At 44.7% G+C, this 22,161-nt stretch overlaps 1 protein-coding gene across 1 annotated transcript; it reads left to right on the top strand.

Annotated features, from left to right (window-relative positions):
* The first annotated feature begins 950 nt into the window (after positions 1-950).
* On the top strand, positions 951-16,483 carry LOC117354540 (zinc finger protein 664-like). Its single transcript, XM_033932245.1, has 3 exons — positions 951-1,097; positions 6,153-6,279; positions 14,883-16,483. The coding sequence occupies exons 1-3, from the start codon at positions 1,074-1,076 to the stop codon at positions 16,082-16,084; spliced, it is 1,353 nt and encodes a 450-aa protein (XP_033788136.1). The 5' UTR covers positions 951-1,073; the 3' UTR covers positions 16,085-16,483.
* The last annotated feature ends 5,678 nt before the right edge of the window (positions 16,484-22,161 follow it).

Raw genomic sequence — 22,161 nt, 5'->3', positions numbered from 1 at the left:
GGGACAGGAGCGTAGGAAGATTGCTCCTGCCCCGAAAGCCCTCTAGACCACCAGGTAAGGCCGGGAAGGCGGCAGGGAGGTAAAAATTATGTGTTTTTTTTTTTAATTTTCCCCCTCCCCAGAAAAAAATCACGATTATGTGAAATCGCGAGTGCAGAAACCGCGAATGGGGAGGGGGAAGTGTATACTGGCACGCAATCCGGACGCAGTTCAATTACAATAGCGGGAAGTGATTTTATGGTCGCTCCCGACACAGCTGTTCTTTAGGAGTTTGGAGTAGGGCTCCCAGCGCATGTGGATGGAAATTTATTGAAATATTTGAAAAGTATTTATTATTGAAAAAATATTTATCACTGAAGATAGGCGTACTTGGAGGAGGGGGTTTTTATGCCGATGAGGTAACTCTAATAGTAGCCTGAATGCTTATAAAATTTTCTCCCCCTTTACAAGATTCCTGAAGCACTGCAGTGGCTTTTTGAGTTTTAAGTCCACAGTGCGTTGTTGAGCCTTAGGAAGAGGTTTAAAATTATGCTATTGTAAAGGAGGAAAAAGGGAAATCTCTTTTTTGGAGAACAGGGTTTGCACTAAGGGTATTTGAGGTTTTTGATTCTTTGTATTTATCCCAGGCCCTTTTTATTTTTTTTGCCTCTGTCACTGTTTTGGTCCCACCAGGAGTTGGTTGGGACAACTCCTTCTGGTGTTCAGGCATCCATTACCCTTTTTTTTTGGTTTTGAGCGTTTCAGCCCTCTTTGCTAGCCATCTCGTGAGCACGCTCTTTCTTGCCTTCCCCCTTTTGTCTGGAGCTCCTGACATGGAGCTGGTTGGCAGCCAGGACCAGCTCCTGGAGTCTCAGCGAGCTTTTTGCCAGCCACAAGATGATCCCGAGAGAGCACGGACAATCGCTGGGGCTTCATTCTGGTCTCTCTCGCTCTGCCTAGATGCCGCCTCCCCCTTCCGCTCCAACCTCCTGCTAAGCCTGGACGTTTCCTGCCCTCCCTGCCTGCAGCTCCTTTGAGAGAGAAGCAGAGCCCGGAGAAAGGAAGAATCCGGGTCAGAAGAATCGGGAGAGAGAATGGCTGGGGCAGTACCTGCACAGGTAGGGCAGTTCCACTCTTGTGGCTGGGGGGGAGGGTTCACATCTTGGCTCTTCTCCCCTAAGGCCCTTTATACTGTGGGCGTATGTAAAAAAAAAAGGAGGTCAAGTGGGAATAATGTTTATTACACACACGTACTCTTCTGAATAGGCCGGAACAAAAGCAGGCAGAGGCCATGACTCCTGGTCTTGCATCCAGATCCTTTCACTGAACACTAGCCAGTGTTTGCCAACCAGCCTGATCTGATCTGGAAAAAAATCACCTAGGGTCTGATGCTCAGCTCCAGATCAGCAACCTGGAATCTACTTTCAGCAAAAAAAAAAACAAAAAACCACAGCAGCGGCTCTTAAACCTGCAAAAACTCCTTTCTGAACATATGTGCAGTCAGGCAGCCCCCCTCCTTCCTACCTACAACCTGAGCCCCGGAGTGTGGGAATGAACGGGTGGCATGCAGGGTATGGACAGCCAGAGTCACTCGCGGGGATGGGATGGAATGGGGACAAATTTGTCCCCGTGTCGTTTGCTAAGCTAGACCTTGCACGGCACCTCCTCCAGCTTTCTCCTTGTCTAGACTTGAGATGTGAAAAGCGTGCACTGAGCATCAGATGTGACGTTCTCAGATCAATGCGAAGAGCCTGCCTTAAACTAAACTAAACTAAATCTTGGGTTTATATACCGCATCATCTCCACAGGTGGAGCTCGACACGGTTTACATGGTTAGGAAAGCAACGGAACTCCAGTGGGTTTATAGAAGTAAGTAAGAGAGAGGTTAGGTGTGAGAATAATAGGGAGGGGACGGGTTACGTTTTGGAGAAGAGCCAAGTCTTCAGAAGCTTACGGAATGGTAGAAGGGGGCTCAAGTTGCGGAGAGGGGAGGGGAGACTATTCCAGAGCTGAGCGATTCTGAAGTGGAGGGAGGACCCGAGTTTACCGACGAGGGAGATACCCTTTGAGGAGGGGAAGGATAGTTTTAATTTTTGCGTGGATCTGGTGGAGAGTGGATTTGAGGAATTCCAGGATAGAGGAATAAGAGGTGGAAGGATGCCGTGGAGCATCTTGAAGGTTAAGCAGGCACATTTAAAATGGACCCTGGAGATGACAGGAAGCCAGTGCAGCTTGGACAGGAGCGGAGAGACATGGTCAAATTTGCTTTTTGAGAAGATAAGTTTGGCCGCGGTGTTCTGGATTAGTTGGAGTCTGTGGAGGCTTTTCTTTAAAGATCTGCATACGATTTTTTTCTTTTATGGATTTTATTAAGGTGTCTCCATGTGACTCCTTACATAAGTAGGGTTACCACATGTCCAGACGGCTTTTCAATACATGATTTGGAAAAGCCTCCAGCTTTGGACCGCTTTGGGAGGGCATCTGCGCATGCGTGGATTTAAGGCAGTGACATCACACCTGCTCATGCACAGATGCCCTCCTGACGTGGCTATGAGCATTTAGACAGGTTGAGGGGGGGGCAGGGCTGGGGAGGCGAGGCTGGGTGGGGACATGGGTCCAGATTTTACAATAGTAAAATCTGGTAACCCTATACATAAGACAACACATTTTGACAACATTTTGACAATTATTTCCCCTGTGTCCAATAGCCCACATCTGATTTTTATCACAGCTTAGTTTATGTCCATTTCTTTTTTTGTTTACTTTACCTTCTCCAGTGTAAGAAACTAATAATTTGAAAAAAAACAAACCAAAAACAAACCCCAAACAAACCTCACTTAAGAATCTGCCCTGAGGGAATCTGTGGGACCGTTGGATGATCAAGGAGCGAAAGGGGCGCTCAGGGAGGATAAGGCCATAGCAGAAAGACTGAATGACTTATTTGCTTCGGTCTTTACGGAAGATGATGCAAGAGATCTACCTGAACCGGAAATGGTTTTCAAGGGTGAATCTGGAAGATGTACTGAGTCAAATCGACAAGTTAAAAAGTGAGAAATTGCCAGGACCGGATGGTATACATCCCAGGGGTATTAAAAGAACTAAAAAAATTGCTGACCTGCTGTTAGTGGTCTGTAACCTGTCGCTAAAATCGTCTGTAGTACCTGAAGATTGGAGGGTGGCCAATGTTATGCCGATTTTTAAAAAGGGCTCCGGGGGAGATCCGGGAAATTACAGACTGGTAAGCCTCACTTCGGTGCCAGGCAAAATGGTAGAAACGATTATAAAAAATAAAATTGTGGAACACGTAGACAAGCATGATTAATGAAACACAGTCAGCATGGGCTCAGCTGAGGGAGATCTCGCCTCACAAATTTGCTTGTCTTCTTTGAATAAACATGTAGATAAAGATGAGACAGTTGTACTGCTATTTAACTGATTTATAAATGATCTGGAAATTGGAATGACGCGTGAGGTGATTAAATTTGCAGATGACACTAAACTGTTCAAAGTTGTTAAAACGCATGCGGATTGTGAAACATTGCAGGCGGACCTTAGGAAATCGGAAGACTGGGCGTCCAAGTGGCAGATGAAATTTAATGTGGACAAATGCAAAGCGATGCACGTTGGGAAGAATAACCCGAATCACAGTTACTGGATGCCAGGGTCCACCTTAGGGATTAGCGCCCAAGAAAAAGATCTGGGTGACATCGTAGACAATACGATGAAACCTTCCGCCCAATGTGTGGCGACGGCCAAAAAAGCAAATAGGATGCTGGGAATTATTTAAAAAAGGGATGGTAAACAAGACTAAGAATGTCATAATGCCCCTGTATCGCTCCATGGTGCGACCTCACCTGGAGTATTGCGTTCAATTCTGGTCTCCTTATCTCAAGAAAGATATAGTGGCGCTAGAAAAGTTTCAAAGAAGAGCGACCAAGATGGTAAAGGGGATGGAACTCCTCTCGTATGAGGAAAGACTAAAATGGTTAGTGGAAGGGGCATGCGGCAGTGTGTGGGGGGGGGTGCAGGGAAGGAGCAGGGCATGGAGAGGAGGTTGAGTGCCAGCGCCCCCATCAAGATGGTGCCCCCCCCCCTTATTATGCCACTGGGCACTGGTAAATTGGTCCCAGTAAAATCTGACCTAATATACCGGCACCTACTTCTGCGATGCCTAGGCACCGCGGAGCATGATTCTACCAGCGGCGCCTGTCTGACAGCCCTGCAGAGCGGAACCTACAATGTAGGCGTGCTTAGGCGCCATTTAAAGAATTTGTCCCTAAGTGCTTTCAGATTGACCTGGAGGGGAGTTGGGGGGGGTGGGATTCGGTAATTGGCACCCGCAATTAGGAGCCGAGAAGATCCGTGCTAAACTAGCCTTCTACAAACGGTGGTCTGCACAGAGCGCCCTTTGCAGATACGAGCTTAGTACAGAATTTGCGCCTAATTTTCAGCAGCACGCTTACCCCTGGCGGAAACGCAGACGAGCAACTAAGGGCAGTTGGGTGCGTAAAATGACACCAATCTAGACACCAATCTAGCTTACATTCAGGGAATGCCCCTCCCCCCCCCCAATTCGCCCCATTTTTAAGTGCATGCCATAACATTTAGGTGCGCGTGTTATAGAATGGAGCGCAGGGCATGTAACTCCAATTAACACCAATTACTGATTGTTAAACTACTCATTATCTAGCTTGCACAAAGATCTTAGATTTCCGCAGTGGCGTAGTGAGGGGGAGGGGTGGAGTGCCCATGGCACCATCTTGATGGGGGCGCCGGCACATCTCCGCCACTCCCCGCCATGTACGCCCCTTCCCTGCCCCGCTCCCCCGTAGGGATACCAGACGTCCGGATTTCCATTAAACAGGGTATCACGACCAGGACGAAGGAAGTCATCCTGCCGCTATATCGTGCAATGGTGCGCCCACATCTGGAGTACTGTGTCCAGTACTGGTCGCCGTACCTCAAGAAGGACATGGCAGTACTTGAGGGAGTCCAGAGGAGAGCAACTAAACTGGTAAATGGTATGGAAAACTTTTCATACGCTGACAGGTTGAAAATGCTGGGGCTGTTCTCCCTGGAAAAGCGGAGACTTAGAGGAGACATGATAGAAACCTTCAAGATCCTGAAGGGCATAGAGAAGGTGGACAGGGACAGATTCTTCAGACTGTGGGGAACCACAAGTACAAGGGGTCACTCGGAGAAATTGAGAAGGGACAGGTTTAGAACAAATGCGAGGAAGTTCTTTTTTACCCAGAGGGTGGTGAACACATGGAACGCGCTTCCGGAGGTTGTGATAGGCCAGAGCACACTACAGGGTTTCAAGGAAGGTTTAGATAGGTTCCTAAAGGATGAGGGGATTGAAGGTTACAGATAGATGTAGAGGTAGGTTACAGAAATGGTCAGGAACCACTTCACAGGTCACAGACCTGATGGGCCGCCGCGGAAGCGGACCGCTGGGCGTGATGGACCTCTGGTCTGACCCAGTGGTGGCAACTTCTTATGTTCTTACATCCTCTTTTTCGAGGACATGTCCGGGGGGTCCAGACGGCTTTTCAAAACCCGGCTCTTTGTCTGGGTTTTGAAAAGCCACCTCTAAATCGCGTCGGGCAGGAGGAAATCCGCACATGCGCAGATGCAACGCGATGAAATTACATGCTCATGATGTCATCGTGTGGCATCCACTCGCATGCGGATTGCCTCCTGTCTGACAAGAGCGGGCAGTGGGGGCGGGGCTAGGAATTGGGGGCGGGACTGAGGTATAATGAGGCAGGGATGGGTGGAACTGGGCGGCGGGGCTAGGGATTCCCCCCCCCTTATCTCAAATGCTTCGCCATCACGAGCACCATCTCCAACCTGCTGCTTGCGCCAGCATCGGCTCTCCCACTGAAGACACTTCCTGGTCGAGGGACCATGAAGTGACATCTGAAGGAGATCCGAGGCCGGCGAGGGCAGCAGGTTGGCGATGCTGCTCGTGCCGGCGAAGTTAAAGAGGTGTGGGGGGAAGGGAAGTGGTGTGCGCAAGTGTCGGGGGGAAGGAGTGGCGCCATTGCCCAGGGCACCTCTCACTCTTGCTACACTGGATCTGTGTAGAATTCGTTTGGGGGGGGAGGGGGAGCTGTGTCTATTCTGGACCCCTTGGCATGGTCCTGAATATTTCTGGTTTTGTGTTTCAGATGCGGGTGACATTTCAGGACATCGCTGTCTATTTCTCTGAGGAGGAGTGGGAGTATCTAGACGAAGGGCAGAAGGAGCTTTACTGGGATGTGATGAAGGAGAATTATCAGACCCTGCTCTCCTTAGGTAAGCATGACATCATCTGCATGTTTAGCAAACATAAGGGATGACCTTATGCCTGGAACACACCGCCTGAGTCAGTACGTCAAGCTCCGTCTCTGGGCCTATTCAAATCCAGGGTAAAAGCCCCCCCTCTTCGAGAATGCATTTAACTCATAACTCCCTTACCCTAAGCACCCTGAGAAACTCCCGAAGCCCCTACTTGTCCTGTTGTCCGTTGGCTTCTCAACATATATTTTATGCAGTTGCATTTTGTAAGACCAATTTGAAACAGAACAAAACGTAGAAACCTGATGGCAGATAAAGGCTAAATGGCCCATCCAGTCTGCCCATCCGCAGAAACCATTATCTCTTCCTCCCGTTGCCAACCAACACCCCTCGGCAGTGGGAGAGTTGCCCACGCTCTCCCACTGCCATGCAACCCCCCTCATGCCTCTGCCGACCCCCGCCCTCTCCCCCTTACCTTATTTTCTGATGGCTGGCCGGAGGGATGCCTACTCCCTCCGGTCTAGCTTGTCCGCCTCTTCAAAATGGAAGGCTTTCTGCACTCAAGAATTGTCCCTTTCTATTCCCTCCTTCTTTCCTTCCTATGTCCTTAGTGCCCCCGGTGCCTCCGTCCCATGTCCTTAGTGCCCCTTCCTGCCTTTAGTGCCCCCAGTGCCTCCTTCCCATGTCCTTAGTGCCCCTTCCTGTCTTTAGTGCCCCCAGTGCCTCCTACCCATGTCCTTAGTGCCCCTTCCTGTCTTTAGTGCCCCCAGTGCTTCATTCCTATGTCTTAGTGCCTCCAGTGCCTCCTTCCCATGTCCTTAGTGACCCTTTCTGTCTTTAGTGCCCCCAGTGCCTCCTTCCCATGTCCTTAGTGCCCCTTTCTGTCTTTAGTGCCCCCAGTGCATCCTTCCCATGTCTTTAGTGCCCACAGTGCCTCCTTCCCATGTCCTTAGTGCCCCTTGCTGTCTTTAGTGCCCCCAGTGCATCCTTCCCATGTCTTTAGTGCCCCCAGTGCCTCCTTCCTATGTCCCTCTCACTGCCTTCCACACTTTGTCCTACCTCCACCTCCGAAGCCAGCCTGCCTGCCTGTCTACCTCTCTCCCTCCCTCCCTAGCCAAAGCCAGCCTGCCTACCTCCTTCCCTCCCTGTCACGCAAAAAAAAAAAAAAAGCCTCCCTCCTTCCTTTCCCCAGGTCGGCTGCTATCTTGCCGCCCTGCTGCTGCTACTGCTAAAGTCGACAGGAAGTTTTCTTTCCGACATCAATTCTGACGTCGGAGAGGACGTTCTGGGCCAGCCAGGCAGCAATTGGCTGGCACAGAACGTCCTCTCCGATGTCAGAATTGATGTCAGAAAGAAGACTTCCTGTCGGCTTTAGCAGCAGTAGCAGGGCGGTAAGATAGCAGCCGACCTGGGGAAAGGAAGGAGGGAGGCCTTTTTTATTTTGCGCAACAGGTAGGGACAGGGTCTGAAAACAGGACCTATGGTCACCTTAATCTTGCCGGCCCTGCGCGGACCGGCAGAAATTTCCTGCGGACCACCACCGGTCCGCAGACCAGCAGTTGAAGAACAGTGGACTAGGGCATCTCAAAGTTAAAGGGAGTTCATTCCAATGGTCAGGTATCCAGGGATTTTCAGACAGCCACCTGAGTAGCATAACTCATGGTGGTAAAATCCTCATTAATCCCAACCTAGCATTTATGACGTTTTGACAAATTTTTTCTTTTTACTTATTCCATCTATGTAATTTACTTTGAATGTATATGAAGCCAACTTAGCTTTTATATATATGATTTCTTTCTCCTTAGCTGACGCGTTTCACTATCACTTCATCAGGACGGGGAAATCTGCAAAACGTAAAGACAGAGCATTTAAAAACTTAGCATTCCCTCCCAGTTTCAATGTAATAACAGGGGAAGCGCTCCAATTCTAACTACATACCTTGATTCATAATGCTTACGTGCAGCTTAAAATGGCAGCAGCGTTCTCTATCACTCTAAAATAGGGCAACTCCGATGACATCAGCCCCAAACAGGGCCAATAACCCTGATAGGATTTTGAACATCAATGAGCTACAATGGATGTACAATCTAAACTCCATGACTCCTTTTGGGTTAAATGAAACATCGGACTGGATGGCTCAAGTAGATTTTTTAAATAAGGAAAATAAGCTTCCTTTTCAAGACGTAGCTTGAGTCCAGTCCGGGTTTTCAGCTCTTTTATTCTGAAGTCGAGCTCCTTCCTTTGAGTATGTATGCCTGGGTTTGCTTTTAGACCTTTTTTTAATCCTCTGCTGTGATTGGTCCTGTTTGGGGCTGATGTTATCGGAGTTGCCCTATTTTAGAGTGATAGAGAACGCTGCGGCCATTTTGAGAGAGATTCAGAGCTTTTGAGGTCTGTCGTTTTCTCACAAAATTTCTGCTAATAGCTTTCTTGGCGATTTTAAATGTCTTTTGTGGCTCTTTATGTGAAAAAATTTAGGAATTCCCGTGCTAATCCATGGCATTTTCTCAACATCACAGGTTGTGTGAGCTCAAAAAATTCTGCTTCCTAATTATTTATTTAACAGTACTGCAGGTGTTGAGATTGTTTTGTACATGTTATATAATGGGGGGTTTTTTGTTTGGGTTTTAAAAATTTCTTTATTGAAAATTTTTCAAAACCAACACGAGAGACATGTACAGCATAGATCAGTTGTAACATAACTCTTTGATACAAGGCTGACAAACCCCACATTACACCGTACATGAGTTTCACCCCCAAGTTATATAATATTTCTAATTTATAACATTTTTATTGAAGAAATCAGTAAATATACAATAGAAACATAGAAACATAGAAAAAGACGGCAGATAAGGGCCGCAGCCCATCTAGTCTGCCCACCCCAATGACCCTCCCCTATTTATCTCTGTGCAGAGATCCCACGTGACGATCCCATTTCTTCTTAAAATCAGGCACACTGCTTGCCTCGATCACCTGAAGTGGAAGTCTATTCTAGCGATCAACCACTCTTTCGGTGAAAAAGTATTTCCTGGTGTCGCCGTGCAATTTCCCGCCCCTGATTTTCCATGGATGTCCTCTTGTTGCCGTCGGACCTTTGAAAAAGAAGATATCTTCTTCTACCTCGATACGGCCCGTGAGGTATTTGAACGTCTCGATCATGTCTCCCCTCTCTCTGCGTTCCTCGAGTGAGTATAGCCGTAATTTATCCAGCCGTTCCTCGTACGGGAGATCCTTGAGTCCCGAGACCATCCGGGTGGCCATTCGCTGGACTGACTCAAGCCTCAGTACATCCTTGCGGTAATGAGGCCTCCAGAATTGTACGCAGTATTCCAGATGAGGCCTCACCATGGATCTATACAATGGCATAATGACTTCAGGCTTGCGGCTGACGAAACTCCTACGTATACATCCTATGATCTGCCTAGCCTTAGATGAAGCCCGCTCCACTTGATTGGCAGTCTTCATGTCTTCACTGATGATTACCCCCAAGTCCCTTTCTGCAACAGTCCTTGCTAGGATCTCGCCATTTAGGGTGTAAGTCTCGCATGGATTTTGGCTGCCAAGGTGCATGACTTTGCATTTCTTGGCATTGAAGCTCAGTTGCCAGGTCCTAGACCATTGCTCCAATAGGAGTAGGTCGTGTTTCATATTGTCCGTTGTGCTCTTGCTTGTTATGTTACACAGTTTGGCGTCATCGGCGAATAACGTTATTTTACCGCGAAGCCCCTCAGCCAAGTCTCTTATAAAGATATTGAAAAGGATCGGGCCCAAGACCGAGCCTTGCGGCACTCCGCTGATCACTGCCGCCATTACGGAGGGGGTGCCGTTCACCACCACCCTCTGAAGCCTACCACCAAGCCAGTCCCCAACCCATTTAGTCAAAGTGTCACCTAATCCTATAGAACTAATTTTGCACAATAACCTGCGGTGAGGGACACTATCAAATGCTTTGCTGAAGTCCAAGTATACAATGTCCAAGGACTCTCCAACATCGAGCTTCCCCGTCACCCAGTCAAAGAAGCTGATCAAGTTGGATTGGTAGGATTTCCCCTTGGTAAATCCATGCTGACGGGGATCCCGCAGATTCTCCTCATCCAGGATCATATCTAATTGGTGTTTGATTAGAGTTTCCATTAGTTTGCTCACTATTGATGTGAGACTCACTGGTCTGTAGTTCTCAGCCTCTGTCCTGCAACCTTTTTTGTGGAGTGGAATGACGTTAGCCATTTTCCAGTCCAACGGGACTCTACCTGTACTAAGGGAGAGATTGAAGAGCGCGGATAGTGGTTCCACCAGGACGTCCCTTAACTCCCTGAGCACCCTGGGGTGTAGGTTGTCTGGCCCCATTGCTTTGTTAACCTTGAGTTTTGACAACTCACAGTAGACGCTGCTTGTTGTGAACTTGAAGTTTCTAAACGGGTCTACTGAGCCATCCTTTTTTTGTAGTTGAGGGCCGGAACCTGGCGCCTCGCGGGTGAAGACCGAGCAGAAGTATTCGTTTAACAGTTCAGCTTTTTCCGAGTCTGCTTCTACATAGGTCCCGTCTGGTTTCTTAAGGCGTACTATCCCGCTTGTGCTGCGGTTTCTGTCGCTAATGTACCTGAAGAAGGATTTATCGCCCTTCTTGTTGTTCTTTGCTAAAGTTTCCTCCATTCGGATTTTGGCCTCTCTAACTGCTGTTTTGACGGCTCTTGCTCTAGTCAAATAGACTTCTCTAGAGTCCTGAGATCCTGTATGTTTGTAGGAGATGAATGCTTTTTTCTTCTCTTTTATGAGGTCCAAGATCTCCGCAGAGAATACAATAAAAGTCATATTAATTTCCATCAAATATCTTTCATTTCTTCAAAATATATTTCCAAAATACCCATTACATCTCTCAATACCCTCCCCCTAATTCCTACCCCCTTCCCTTTTCCCTATTGACCTCTCCCCTCTATCTTCCCCCAAAATTTAGTTTATAACTTTTTATTGAAAGAATCATATTAAACCCCCCAAACCCAATGAAAGTTGACAAAAATAAAGAATAATAAAAGTAAAGAACTGGAATTTTATTTTTGTATTTTATTTATTTATCATTTTCAAACTTATATCAAGCATATTAACTTGTACAGAAAGAAGTTTAAACATATTAACATATTCCATCAGGTTGACATTAAAACAAAAGAAAAGAAAAAAATATATATGCTAACTTTACTCAAGTCCTATATTAGGATCCAAGATTAACAAAATGCGAGAAAATTAAGAAAATAATCACTAATATAAAACTATAGAGCTGAGGGCTAATGCCTATATTAATCTAAAGAGCTAATGATGTTCTTCCTTCAGACGAGATGATACCAAGAAATTAGTTAACTGAAAAGGTTCATAAAAGACATACGTAATCTGACGGTGATTCACTATACACTTACAAGGTTGCCTTAAATAAAATGTAGCCCCTAAAGCTAGAACACCTGGCTTCAAAAGAAGAAATTCACGTCAGCGCTTCTGCGTTTCACGTGAGAGGTCGGGAAACATCTGGATTTTAAGTCCATAAAATTATTTTTGTCTATTTTTAAAGAATAGTCTCAAAATCCATGCCTTATCTGGCTGAAGAGCCACTGTTAGAATTAATGTCGCTGGAGTTGCCAATTCTTTATCTGATGTCTCAAGTAAAGTTGAAACATCTAATGCCTCTGGATTGTTAGTCACATGATGTTGAACATGATTTTTTGTAGGCAAGTAATAAACCTGAGAGAATGGAGGAAAACACTCCTCCGTAACTCCCAGTATTTCTTTTAAGTATCGTTTAACCATTTCTCTAGGGGACACCATAGCGACCCTTGGGAAATTAATCAATCTTAGGTTGTTACCACGAGCATTATTTTCCAAAGACTCAATTTTTCTCCTAAGATTTGTATTGTCTTTAATTAATGTCTCTTGAACATTTTTAAAAGATATCAAGTCCTGTTCCATTTTCCCACTAGTCACTTTAGACGAAAGCATATCATTTTGAAGTTCTTTTATCGCTTTTGTTTGTTCAATTAGTTTCCCTTCTATATATTGAAAGTGGGGACTTATGGCTTTACCTAAGTTAGCCACAAGATCCCATAATGATTCCAGAGTCACTTCAGTGGGTTTGGTTATAGAAATTTCACCTTGATTAGTGAAAAAATGCTCACCATCAGTTAAAACTGCTTGGCATTTTCCCTTCTGGGCATGTCCTTCACTTAACGTTGATATTGCCTCGGTTTCCCCAATGGGGCTCTCCTGCTGAAGTTCCCCATCTCCCAGGCTTTCCACTGGTAAACTTGCCTCCAGAGGAGGGGACAATCCAATCCACGGGGTCTCCCCACTCCGTGGAGAGCTTGTGGTCCGAGGCTGTGAGGGCGGCGCTCTAGCGTCAGGGCTAAGGGTGATGTCCGGCCCAAGGAAAGTCGCCGCGGTCCCGCCTTCTCTCAGTGTCTCCAGCGGGCCCACAACTGACGCCGGTGGGGCACTTTGTATCCTCCTAAGTAGTTCGTCAATCGTGCCGACCGAGATTCCTCCAGTGTGCCGAGAGGCAGCAGCGGCACTCCGTCCTCATCTCTTCGGCATGCCTGTGAGGACTAATAATAATAACTTTATTTTTGTATCCCGCCATACCCGGAAGAGTTCTAGGCGGTTCACATCAATTAAACAGGTTACAAGTGGTTTACATCAGTTGAGCGGGGTTACAAGCGGTTCAATAACAAATTGATCAAAGTTGCCAGGGGGGGGTGAGGGAAGGATGTAGAGGGGAGAGGGGTTGTTAGATAGAAGGGGCGTTGGGATCCTGGTCTTGGAAGAGGCGGGTTTTGAGTAGTTTTCTAAAGCCGAGGTAGTTGGGGGCCTTGAGGGCCATTTGGGATAACCATGGGTTTAGCTTAGTGGCTTGGAAGGCGAGGGTTTTGTCGAGGAATTTTTTAGAGTGGCAAAGTTTAAGGGAGGGGTAGGCGAATAGTTGGATTCTGCGGGAGTCCTTGATGCTGTGATTCAGGGCGAAGTGAGGGATGATGTAGCTTGGGGATAAACCAAATACTGTTTTATAGCAGAAGCAGGCGAATTTGAATAGGACTCTGGATTCTAATGGCAGCCAATGGAGTTTGTGGTAGAAAGGGGTGATGTGTTCCCATTTTTTCAGGCCGAATATGAGGCGGACAGCAGTGTTCTGGATCATTTTGAGTCTCCTGATGGTTTTTTTTTGTGGAGCTTAAGTAAATGATATTGCAGTAGTCCAATATGCTAAGGATGGAGGATTGTACTAGCAGGCGGAATGAAGTGTCGTCAAAGTATTTTTTTATGGTGCGGAGTTTCCAAAGCACCGAGATACTTTTTCTGACGGTATTGTCCGTGTGTTTGTCAAGGGATAGATGTTTGTCTAGTGTGACCCCCAGTATTTTTAGGTTTTGTTCAAGGGGGAAAACGGATCCTTTTACTTGAATTGTGGTGTCTTTGATTTTATCTTTGGGGGTTGCTAGGAAGAATTTTGTTTTATCCGGGTTTAGTTTTAGTCTGTATGATAACATCCAGTGTTCTATCTGATTGAGTATGCTTGAAAGGAAGGTAAGGAGCTCTGATGTGAAACTGGTTAGCGGGATGATTATAGTGATGTCATCTGCGTAGATAAAAAATATGAGCTTGAGGTTTTGCAGAAGGTTTCCTAGGGAGGCGAGGTAGACGTTGAACAGGGTGGGAGACAGGGGGGAGCCCTGTGGCACGCCACAGGAGTTCTCCCAGCTATATGAGAAGGCGTCGTTTTTGAATACCCTGTATGATCTGTTCCGTAAGAACCCGTGGAACCAGTTAAGGACCTGGCCCGAGATGCCTATGTAGGTGAGGCAGTCAAGGAGAATGTTGTGGTCGACCAGGTCGAATGCACTGCTCAGGTTGAGTTGTACAATCAAGGCGCTGGAGCCTTGGCTGAAGAGTGTGTGAAGGTGGTCTAGGAGAGAGGCTATAATGGTTTCGGTGCTGTGGTTGGAGCGAAAGCCTGATTGATTGTCATTTAGGATGTTGAATTTATCAAGGTATGTGGTAAGTTCGGCATTAACCAGCCCTTCTGCTATTTTGATGAATAGTGGGATGCTTGCGATCGGTCTGTAGTTGGACGGGATATTGGGTGGTTCTTTTGTGTTTTTTATGACACTCCGAGACACTCTCTCCGAAAATTCCCTTATGTCGGACGAGTTCTGAGGAGCGTTCCTCAGCTCGAAAGGTATGCGGCCATCTTGGATTGCAGAGTGATTTTCAAGAACTGGAATTTTAGATAAAAAATCATTGCTTCAATGTAAATCATTAAGAATTAAACTTCTTGCCTTAGTTGAAAGATTCTGAATATATGGATCCCAAATTTCCATAAGCATACGAATTTTCCTAGCCGAACGCCTAACTTCCCAAGTCTCAAATAACAATAGACAATGAAATTGATTCCTCCAATGCCAAAAACTAGGTGCTTCTTTTGATAACCAAAATTGCATAATACATTTATGTTCTATTATACACGCTTGTATGCTCTTTGTAAACCACCTAGGTTTTTAGGTGGTCTATATATTTTTAAAAAAATAATTCAATAGTAACTTTTCATAGTCAGTAATACATTCTTAATGTCTTCTATTCACATCCAGGAGATAATGAGGTCATACAGGAACAGCAGAGAGAACTGGATCAAGAAAAACCTCCTGTGAAAATGGAACAAATCCCAAAACAATCAGGAAATGTGTTTGAAAATATTTCCCAGGGGACTGAGTGGAGAGACACAAGGAATTATCAGCAGGGATCAGAGAAGGAGCAGCGATATCTGGTAGGAGACTCATCGAACAGAGTCACTGAGTGGGAAAAATGTGACAGGAAGCCCACAAACATCCCTGAGCACCATCTAAGAGCAGAGAGACTTTTCCAAAATAATAACAGTAATCACATCACATATTTTCTCCACCAGAGAGAGGAGAACGGGATGAAATCCTTTCTGTGCGACACATGTGGGAAAAGCTTCAGTCAAATGTCACATGTGAAAAGGCACGAAATGATTCATATTGGAATCAGGAAGAAACCATTTACATGTCCTGAGTGTAATAAATGCTTTGCTTACCTATCAGTGCTAAAAATTCACCAAAGGGTCCACACTGGAGAGAAACCATTTAAATGTTCTGACTGTGATAAAAGCTTTTATCAGCATGCAGGTTTAAAAATTCATCAGAGGATCCATACAGGTGAGAGACCATTTATGTGTCTAGTTTGTGATAAAAGATTTTATTACCAATCAAGTTTAAAAAAGCACAAGGGGAGTCATACAGGAGAGAAACCATACTCATGTCCAGAATGCGACAAATGCTTTAATAGTCAATCAGATTTAACAAGGCACAAGAGGATTCATACAGGTGAGAAACCATATCCATGTCCAGAATGTGGTAAATACTTTGCTAATCCCTCTGGTTTAAAAAGACACAAGAGGATTCATACAGGAGAAAAGCCTTTTGCGTGTCTAGAATGCAGCAAAAGTTTTAATCACGAAACACATTTAAAAATTCACAAAAGAATCCATACAGGAGAGAAACCATACACGTGCTTAGAATGTGGCAAAAGCTTTAATCGTCGCTCAAATTTGAAAATACACACGAGAATTCATACAGGAGAGAAACCCTACACGTGTCTAGAATGTGGTAAAAGATTTACTCAGCGATCGGGTATAAAAAAACACAAGAAAAGTCACATGGGAGCCAAAGGAGAGCGCAACCCTAAATTCAACAGGAAACCAGACGAATTGCTTTCTGTCTCCGAGGGGAATACTTTTTCTCCACAAGACTTGCTGAATGCCTTCACATGGTGACCCTGTGGTTTAAAATCTACACCAGATTTCAGAAAGACAACAGTGATGTAAAAATATGACAACAGGTGCTCACCTGTAGCTTTTGCAGTAGGGCTAATGATGGTTATAGCCACGGTGCAAAACCTCCAGGAGAAGATCCAAGTTTCATTAAAATCTGATATTCCGCTTATCAAGCTTCTAAGTGATATACATAAAAATATAGCATCTCTGATGGAGCTGTAAGCCGTAGTGAACTTATTCATGGATCTCTGCAGCAAGAAATAAACCATAGACACTAACAGAAGTTTTGAGAGGACTAAAAATTATTAGATGGACTCCTGAAGATGAAAAAAAAGAAAAAAAAAGAAAGATAATTACCGCTACTGTTATTCCATAAGCCCTGTATTTGATTACAGAGAGTATATGAAGAGAGGTTGCCACAATATGGAAAAGGAAACCTATCGAAGGAAAATAAAATTCAAAAGGCAACTAATGTAAAACAATGCGGCATAAAGAAAAATAAAGAGAAAAGTGATTAAAAAAAAAAAAAGAAAGAGTTAAAGAAATGCAACAACAACCAGAGCATTTAAATGGGGAAATAAGTTAGATACAGTATTTTTTGTTAGATGTGGGTTAGTTGGCTACAGATGGCATTACAATGACCCAACTCGGGGGTGGGGGGGTATTTTCTTTTTACACGTGCATGTGTGTGTGTTTGAATTAGGCCTGACCTATTTTTTATGTTTAAATCTTTTTTATTAAACAAATACAACCGCAAAAAGTCAAAAGTGGAATACAAAGTTTTACAATAAAATCTTTCCACCATGGAGGCCTGAACTCTTATATCCTCCATGGCTACAACCAGACACGAACCCCCCCTCCACCCAAAGTCAGAACTCCTCCCAACCCCCCTACCCCCCCCCCCAAACTGAAACAATGCACAGACTGAGGTCAGATGTCATACAGGTATGGCAGGATACAATTGAAATCGATTCAAGATACGGCTACGAATCTCTGGAGACAAAAAGGCCAGACCTATTTTTTATGGCGTTCTTTTCCCATTTAATAATGATTTTATTGTAAACCGCTGAGAACTGTTGTAAGCTTCAGCGTTCTATCAAATTCTAATGACCATACGGAGTGGGGGGGAGGGAGGAGTGGGGGGCACAGTGTTGCGATGCGGTCCAGGAAGTGGAGGGGGAGCTGCAAAGGAGCACGCAAATAATTTGGAAGAGGCCAGGGAGCAGAGAAGAGAAAAGAGTCGGGAGAAAGATCAAGCGATCGAAGAACTGGCCTGTTATTTCCTTTTATAATCTTTTGTAAACCGCGTTGAATTTACGGTTACGCGGTTAAGAAGCACGATGTTGCATTATGTTATCTATCAACATTACAGAGATTAAATGGGACCAATGCTGTAGTGGCAAAATTTATTACTGAGAGAATCATCCTGACAAGGACCAAAAGAAAAGCAGAAAGATAACAGCTTCTTTTTTGGGGGGGAAAAAAATGCATTGAAGAAAAAAAAATCATTGCATGCAGAGTGTTTCAAAGGATTAAAATCTCCAGCAAATAACAGCAAAAATCCTAAATCATCAACTGCAAACCACCTTAAATTCATATCCTCCAAATCTGGAAGAAGCAACAGAAAAACTCTTTGAGATCTGAAGTAAACAGAAAAAGAGATCTCAAAATCAACTAGAAAGGATCCCAAACTTTTCTAAGGGTGATTGGGAAATACGAGGAGCCGCTGAAAAGTTCTGAGCCCAACCAAGAAGAGAATGACGTAGAACCACAAAACTTAGAAGTTATTCCACACTTTTCTGGACACTGTTTCATATCATATTTACAAGGCTCCACATCATTTCAATGAGGCAAATTCATCTAGCAAATGGGCACAGGTATAGGGAAACCACGCCATTGTGACATCACCGATGAGGTTGGCTCTTAGGCATTGGTGGAATGAGGCATTATGACATCACAAACGAGGGGCCGCTGAAAAGTTCTCAGCCCAACCAAGAAGAGAATGATGTGGAACCATGAAACTTACAAGTTATGCCACATCATTCTCTTCTTGGTTGGGCTGAGAACTTTTCAACAGCCCCTCGTATTTCCCAGTTACCTGTAACATAGAAACATAGAACATGACGGCAGAAAAGGGCCACGGCCCATCTAGTCTGCCCACGCTAATGGCCCACCCCCTAACTACTTCCATGAAGAGATCCCACATGCCAATCCAATCTTTTTTTTAAATCTGGCACGCTGTTGGCCTCAATTACCTGTTGTGGAAGATTATTCCAGCGATCAACCACCCTTTCGGTGAAGAACCACCCTTTCGATGAAGAAAACAAATATCAAATATTTATTAACCGAACTCAAGACTTGAACCCCTGATGTACAGAAGACAAATGCAGTGCTTTAGGGCACAGAGCTATAGAGGGAACCATTTTAGATCCTCTCTAGTTTATTTTGAGATCTGTTTTTTGTTTTTTTTTGTTTACTTCATATTGTACCACTAGCCAAAACTGAAACAGAAAAGTGTTGGAAAAATGTATACAATGAACCCATAGAGCACAGCCAAGAACCTCAATGGCCAGCCTGTATACAAGAGAATTTGGAACAGGCAAATGTCAAAGCTATGGAATGTCCTGACATAATAACAAACTGGTTAAAAAAAAGACCCCCACCAAGCTGGTAAAGCCCTGGCCACTTTTGGCTCTACAAGTTAATAACCCTTCACTGATACCAGACTTAATGTGCAGTGAGAATCTAGGATCCTTTGCTCCGAGACTGACAATACTTTCCTAAAACCATTTGTAGGCCGAAGAGGACAAAGCAACTTGCAGAGCTTGGAAAGGGAACTGAACGATGGAACCTTCTCCCAGTTGCTGTTAGGAACACAATCAGAACTATGGGGTCCTTTTGCCATAATTTAAGAACTGTTTTTTTAGGAAGTATTTAACTGTGAGCCGGTATTCTTTAAGAAATACCTGACTGTTTCCTATAAATTTAATTAATGTTAAAATTAACTTATAAGTTGTTTTTTGTTTTAGGAGTATTAGACAGTTTTACCGTGTTTCCCCGAAAATAAGACCTACCTCAAAAATAAGCCCTAGCATCATTTTCAGGATAGGTCTTAATATAAGCCCTACCCCGAAAATAAGCCCTAGTCCCAGGATTCTCTTCATCCCACCGCTGTCCCCACTGCGCAGCCGAACCCCTACTGACCCTCCATCCTTCCCTCCCCACCAACCTTGAGCGAGCCCTACCTTCATCCAAAGCAGCATCAGGCCGGCAACACTCTAAACAGGCTGCTTCGGCCTTGTCCATCGGGGATATCACTCTGCCGTGTTACTGATGATGTCATTCTTCCTCTTTCCTTTCTCTCCTCCACATGTGCAGCATTTTTCCTCCCCTCCCTCGTGCAGCAAAACCCTTGTCCAGCTTCTGTCCCTCCCTCCCTCCTATCCCTTGTGCAGCAGAACTCTTGAGCACCCCCCCCCTCCCCGCCCCCACCGTGCAGGATGGATGGCAGTGGTTTGGCTGCACGGTGGGGGCGGGGAGGGGGGGTGTGCTCAAGAGTTCTGCTGCACAAGGGATAGGAGGGAGGGAGGGACAGAAGCTGGACAAGGGTTATGCTGCACGAGGGAGGGGAGGAAAAATGCTGCACATGTGGAGGAGAGAAAGGAAAGAGGAAGAATTGGGGTGAAGGAGAGGAAGAGAGAAATGATCATGTGAATAATCTATGTATTGTAACCAGAATTAATTTCCTATGTAATATAATCAGAACCTCAATTCTATATCCTGTATTAGCAATTTTCCAATGTAATGCATTCTCTTGGAAATGTCCAGCTCTCTTCCACTATAAACCGCTTTGAACCGCAAGGTATAAGCGGAATATAAATCACTAATGTAATGTAATGTAATACCCCGAAAATAAGACAGTGACTTATATTAATTTTGGGCCCAAAAAACGCACTAGATCTTATTTTCAGGGAAACATGGTATTTGGCCACCATTAAAATCATCCTTCTGTATTATTATGTTATATGTATTGTAGTAACTGAGAATGTTGTTTTGATCCCTGTAATTTGTGATCCACCTTGAATCTGTCGATTACTGCGGAATATAAATCTTTTACAGTAAGTTAGTAACATGAAGAACACCTTTTCCAAAATGAGAGCCAAGTAATGTTCCCAGAAATGTAAAGACAAATGACTTGTCTATCTACAACCTATAAGCTGTTCACTATTTAAAAATGTATATGCCATATATCAACTACACGGTTTACAAAGATTACAATCATGACAGGTTAAACGCCACATACAGACACAATTACAAACAGCTCTCATGAAAACCAAAGGAGAAAACAACTAAGACAGGAAAGCGCTAAGAAACAACTGAGTTTTCAGCATTTTCTTAAAATTCATCCTCTCAGCACAGTATCGCAAAATTCCAGGCAACCCATTCCAAAACTCGGCACCTGCCACAGACAGCATCGCTGCACCAATCCTAACATGAGAGATTGACATCTTGCCCTCTAAACTCAGTTTCATACTATTTTCTGATCTCAATACCAGCCAATACCAGGATTCAATTCAAAGGTGTATGCATTACTTTCAAAATTTTATATGGTATTTTTATTCCTTTGTTCCTCTGCTATGGATTTTCCTATGCTAAAGGCATTCAACAATTTAAACTTTCCCTTCCTTCTAGGAAAGGAATTAAAGGAGTCAAGAACTTTAGCCTTTCTTTGGCTTTTAAATTTTCTCAATTAGGGAATGAATTCCCTTTAACTTTGAGATGCCCCAGTCCTTTCCAATCCTTCTGCAAATCTTTAAAAACGTTATTATTTGCTAAACATTTTGAAAATTTATCTCCATGCAATTTTAGCATATTTTTCTTAATTATTGTTAACCGAGTCGAGCTTCCTCTGGTTGATGACCTGGTATATAAAGCTAAGCTTTAGTTTAGTTTAGATCAAACGCCTTCTAGGCCGATATATTTTTTTAAAAACCTTGTAAGACAACCGGGGAAACATGATACAAAATGTGACGTATAGCTAAAAGAATCTTAAAGTGAACTCTGCTGCATAGGTAACCAATGCAATTGCTTCAGCATTGAGGTTATACGAGTCACTCTTGGGACCCCCAGTAATCTCTCGCCACAGAGTGACCTCGTCTTCACTTTAGCAACTCCCAAGTATAGTGCATTACAATAATCCACCCTACTCAGGATCATAGCTTGCACTGCAGTAAGTACACTAGTCTAATTTTATCATGGCAATAAAAGAGCAGCATATGGAACCAAAGACCAGTTCCCGCTAAATAAAGCCTTCATGGCCAATTTGAAGAAATCTGTTCTTAATATCGCAATACCTTAAGCAAGTCATTCACAGACCTATATTTTACTTTTACACACAGACTACTTGCACCAAAATCGTCATCGGACTTATCATTTCTAGCAGTATCTTATTTTAATTTTAAATTACCTTACATTAGTGTTGCAGGTATCGTAACAGCAACGTGGCTAGGGGATCATATTCCAACATAGGACTATGTTTCGCCGAAGCTGTTTCAAGGAAGTTTCCCCTATAGGGCATAGATAAACATAATGGCCCGGATTCTGTAAACTGTGTCTCGATTGTAGGCATCCTACAGCTGTCTAACCAGCCCATCGGGTCGCACGTATTTTTTAAAAAATGCGCCCCAGGCAGGCCGCATATATTGGAGGCACCTCCGTGAGCATAGGGAGGCCCGGAAGGCCGCCTAAGATTGGGCCAGCGGAGACGCGTACAATGTAGGCCAGCAAAATGCTGGCCTACATTGTAAGTAGACATGGCCACTATACTTATCGCAGCAAGGGATCTCCCTGCTGGGATTAGTATAGTGGCCGCTAGTTCCCCCTCCCCCATTGAAGGAACGAGGCAGGAGGGATGCCCAATCCCTCCTGCCTAGAAGACTCCATCACTCCCCCCCCAGACAATCGCTGAGAGGAGGGTGCCCAACCCCTCCTGCTGGAAGACCCCCTTACCCCCACACCCCCAAATTTCACTGGCAGAAAAAAGGTGCCAACCCCTTCTGCTGGAAGACACCCCACCC

Source organism: Geotrypetes seraphini, chromosome 2, assembly GCF_902459505.1.
Source record: "Geotrypetes seraphini chromosome 2, aGeoSer1.1, whole genome shotgun sequence".
NCBI classification, from domain to species: Eukaryota; Metazoa; Chordata; class Amphibia; order Gymnophiona; family Dermophiidae; genus Geotrypetes; species Geotrypetes seraphini.
This window is presented reverse-complemented; position numbering and strand designations above follow the sequence as displayed.

Bases quoted from the DNA above. Each gene is read 5' to 3' on its own strand.
- LOC117354540 (XM_033932245.1), top strand. From the start codon at position 1,074: ATGGCTGGGGCAGTACCTGCACAG. The intron at 1,098-6,152 runs GTAGGGCAGTTC...TTTGTGTTTCAG, and splicing joins CTGGGGCAGTACCTGCACAG to ATGCGGGTGACATTTCAGGA. The intron at 6,280-14,882 runs GTAAGCATGACA...ATTCACATCCAG, and splicing joins TCAGACCCTGCTCTCCTTAG to GAGATAATGAGGTCATACAG.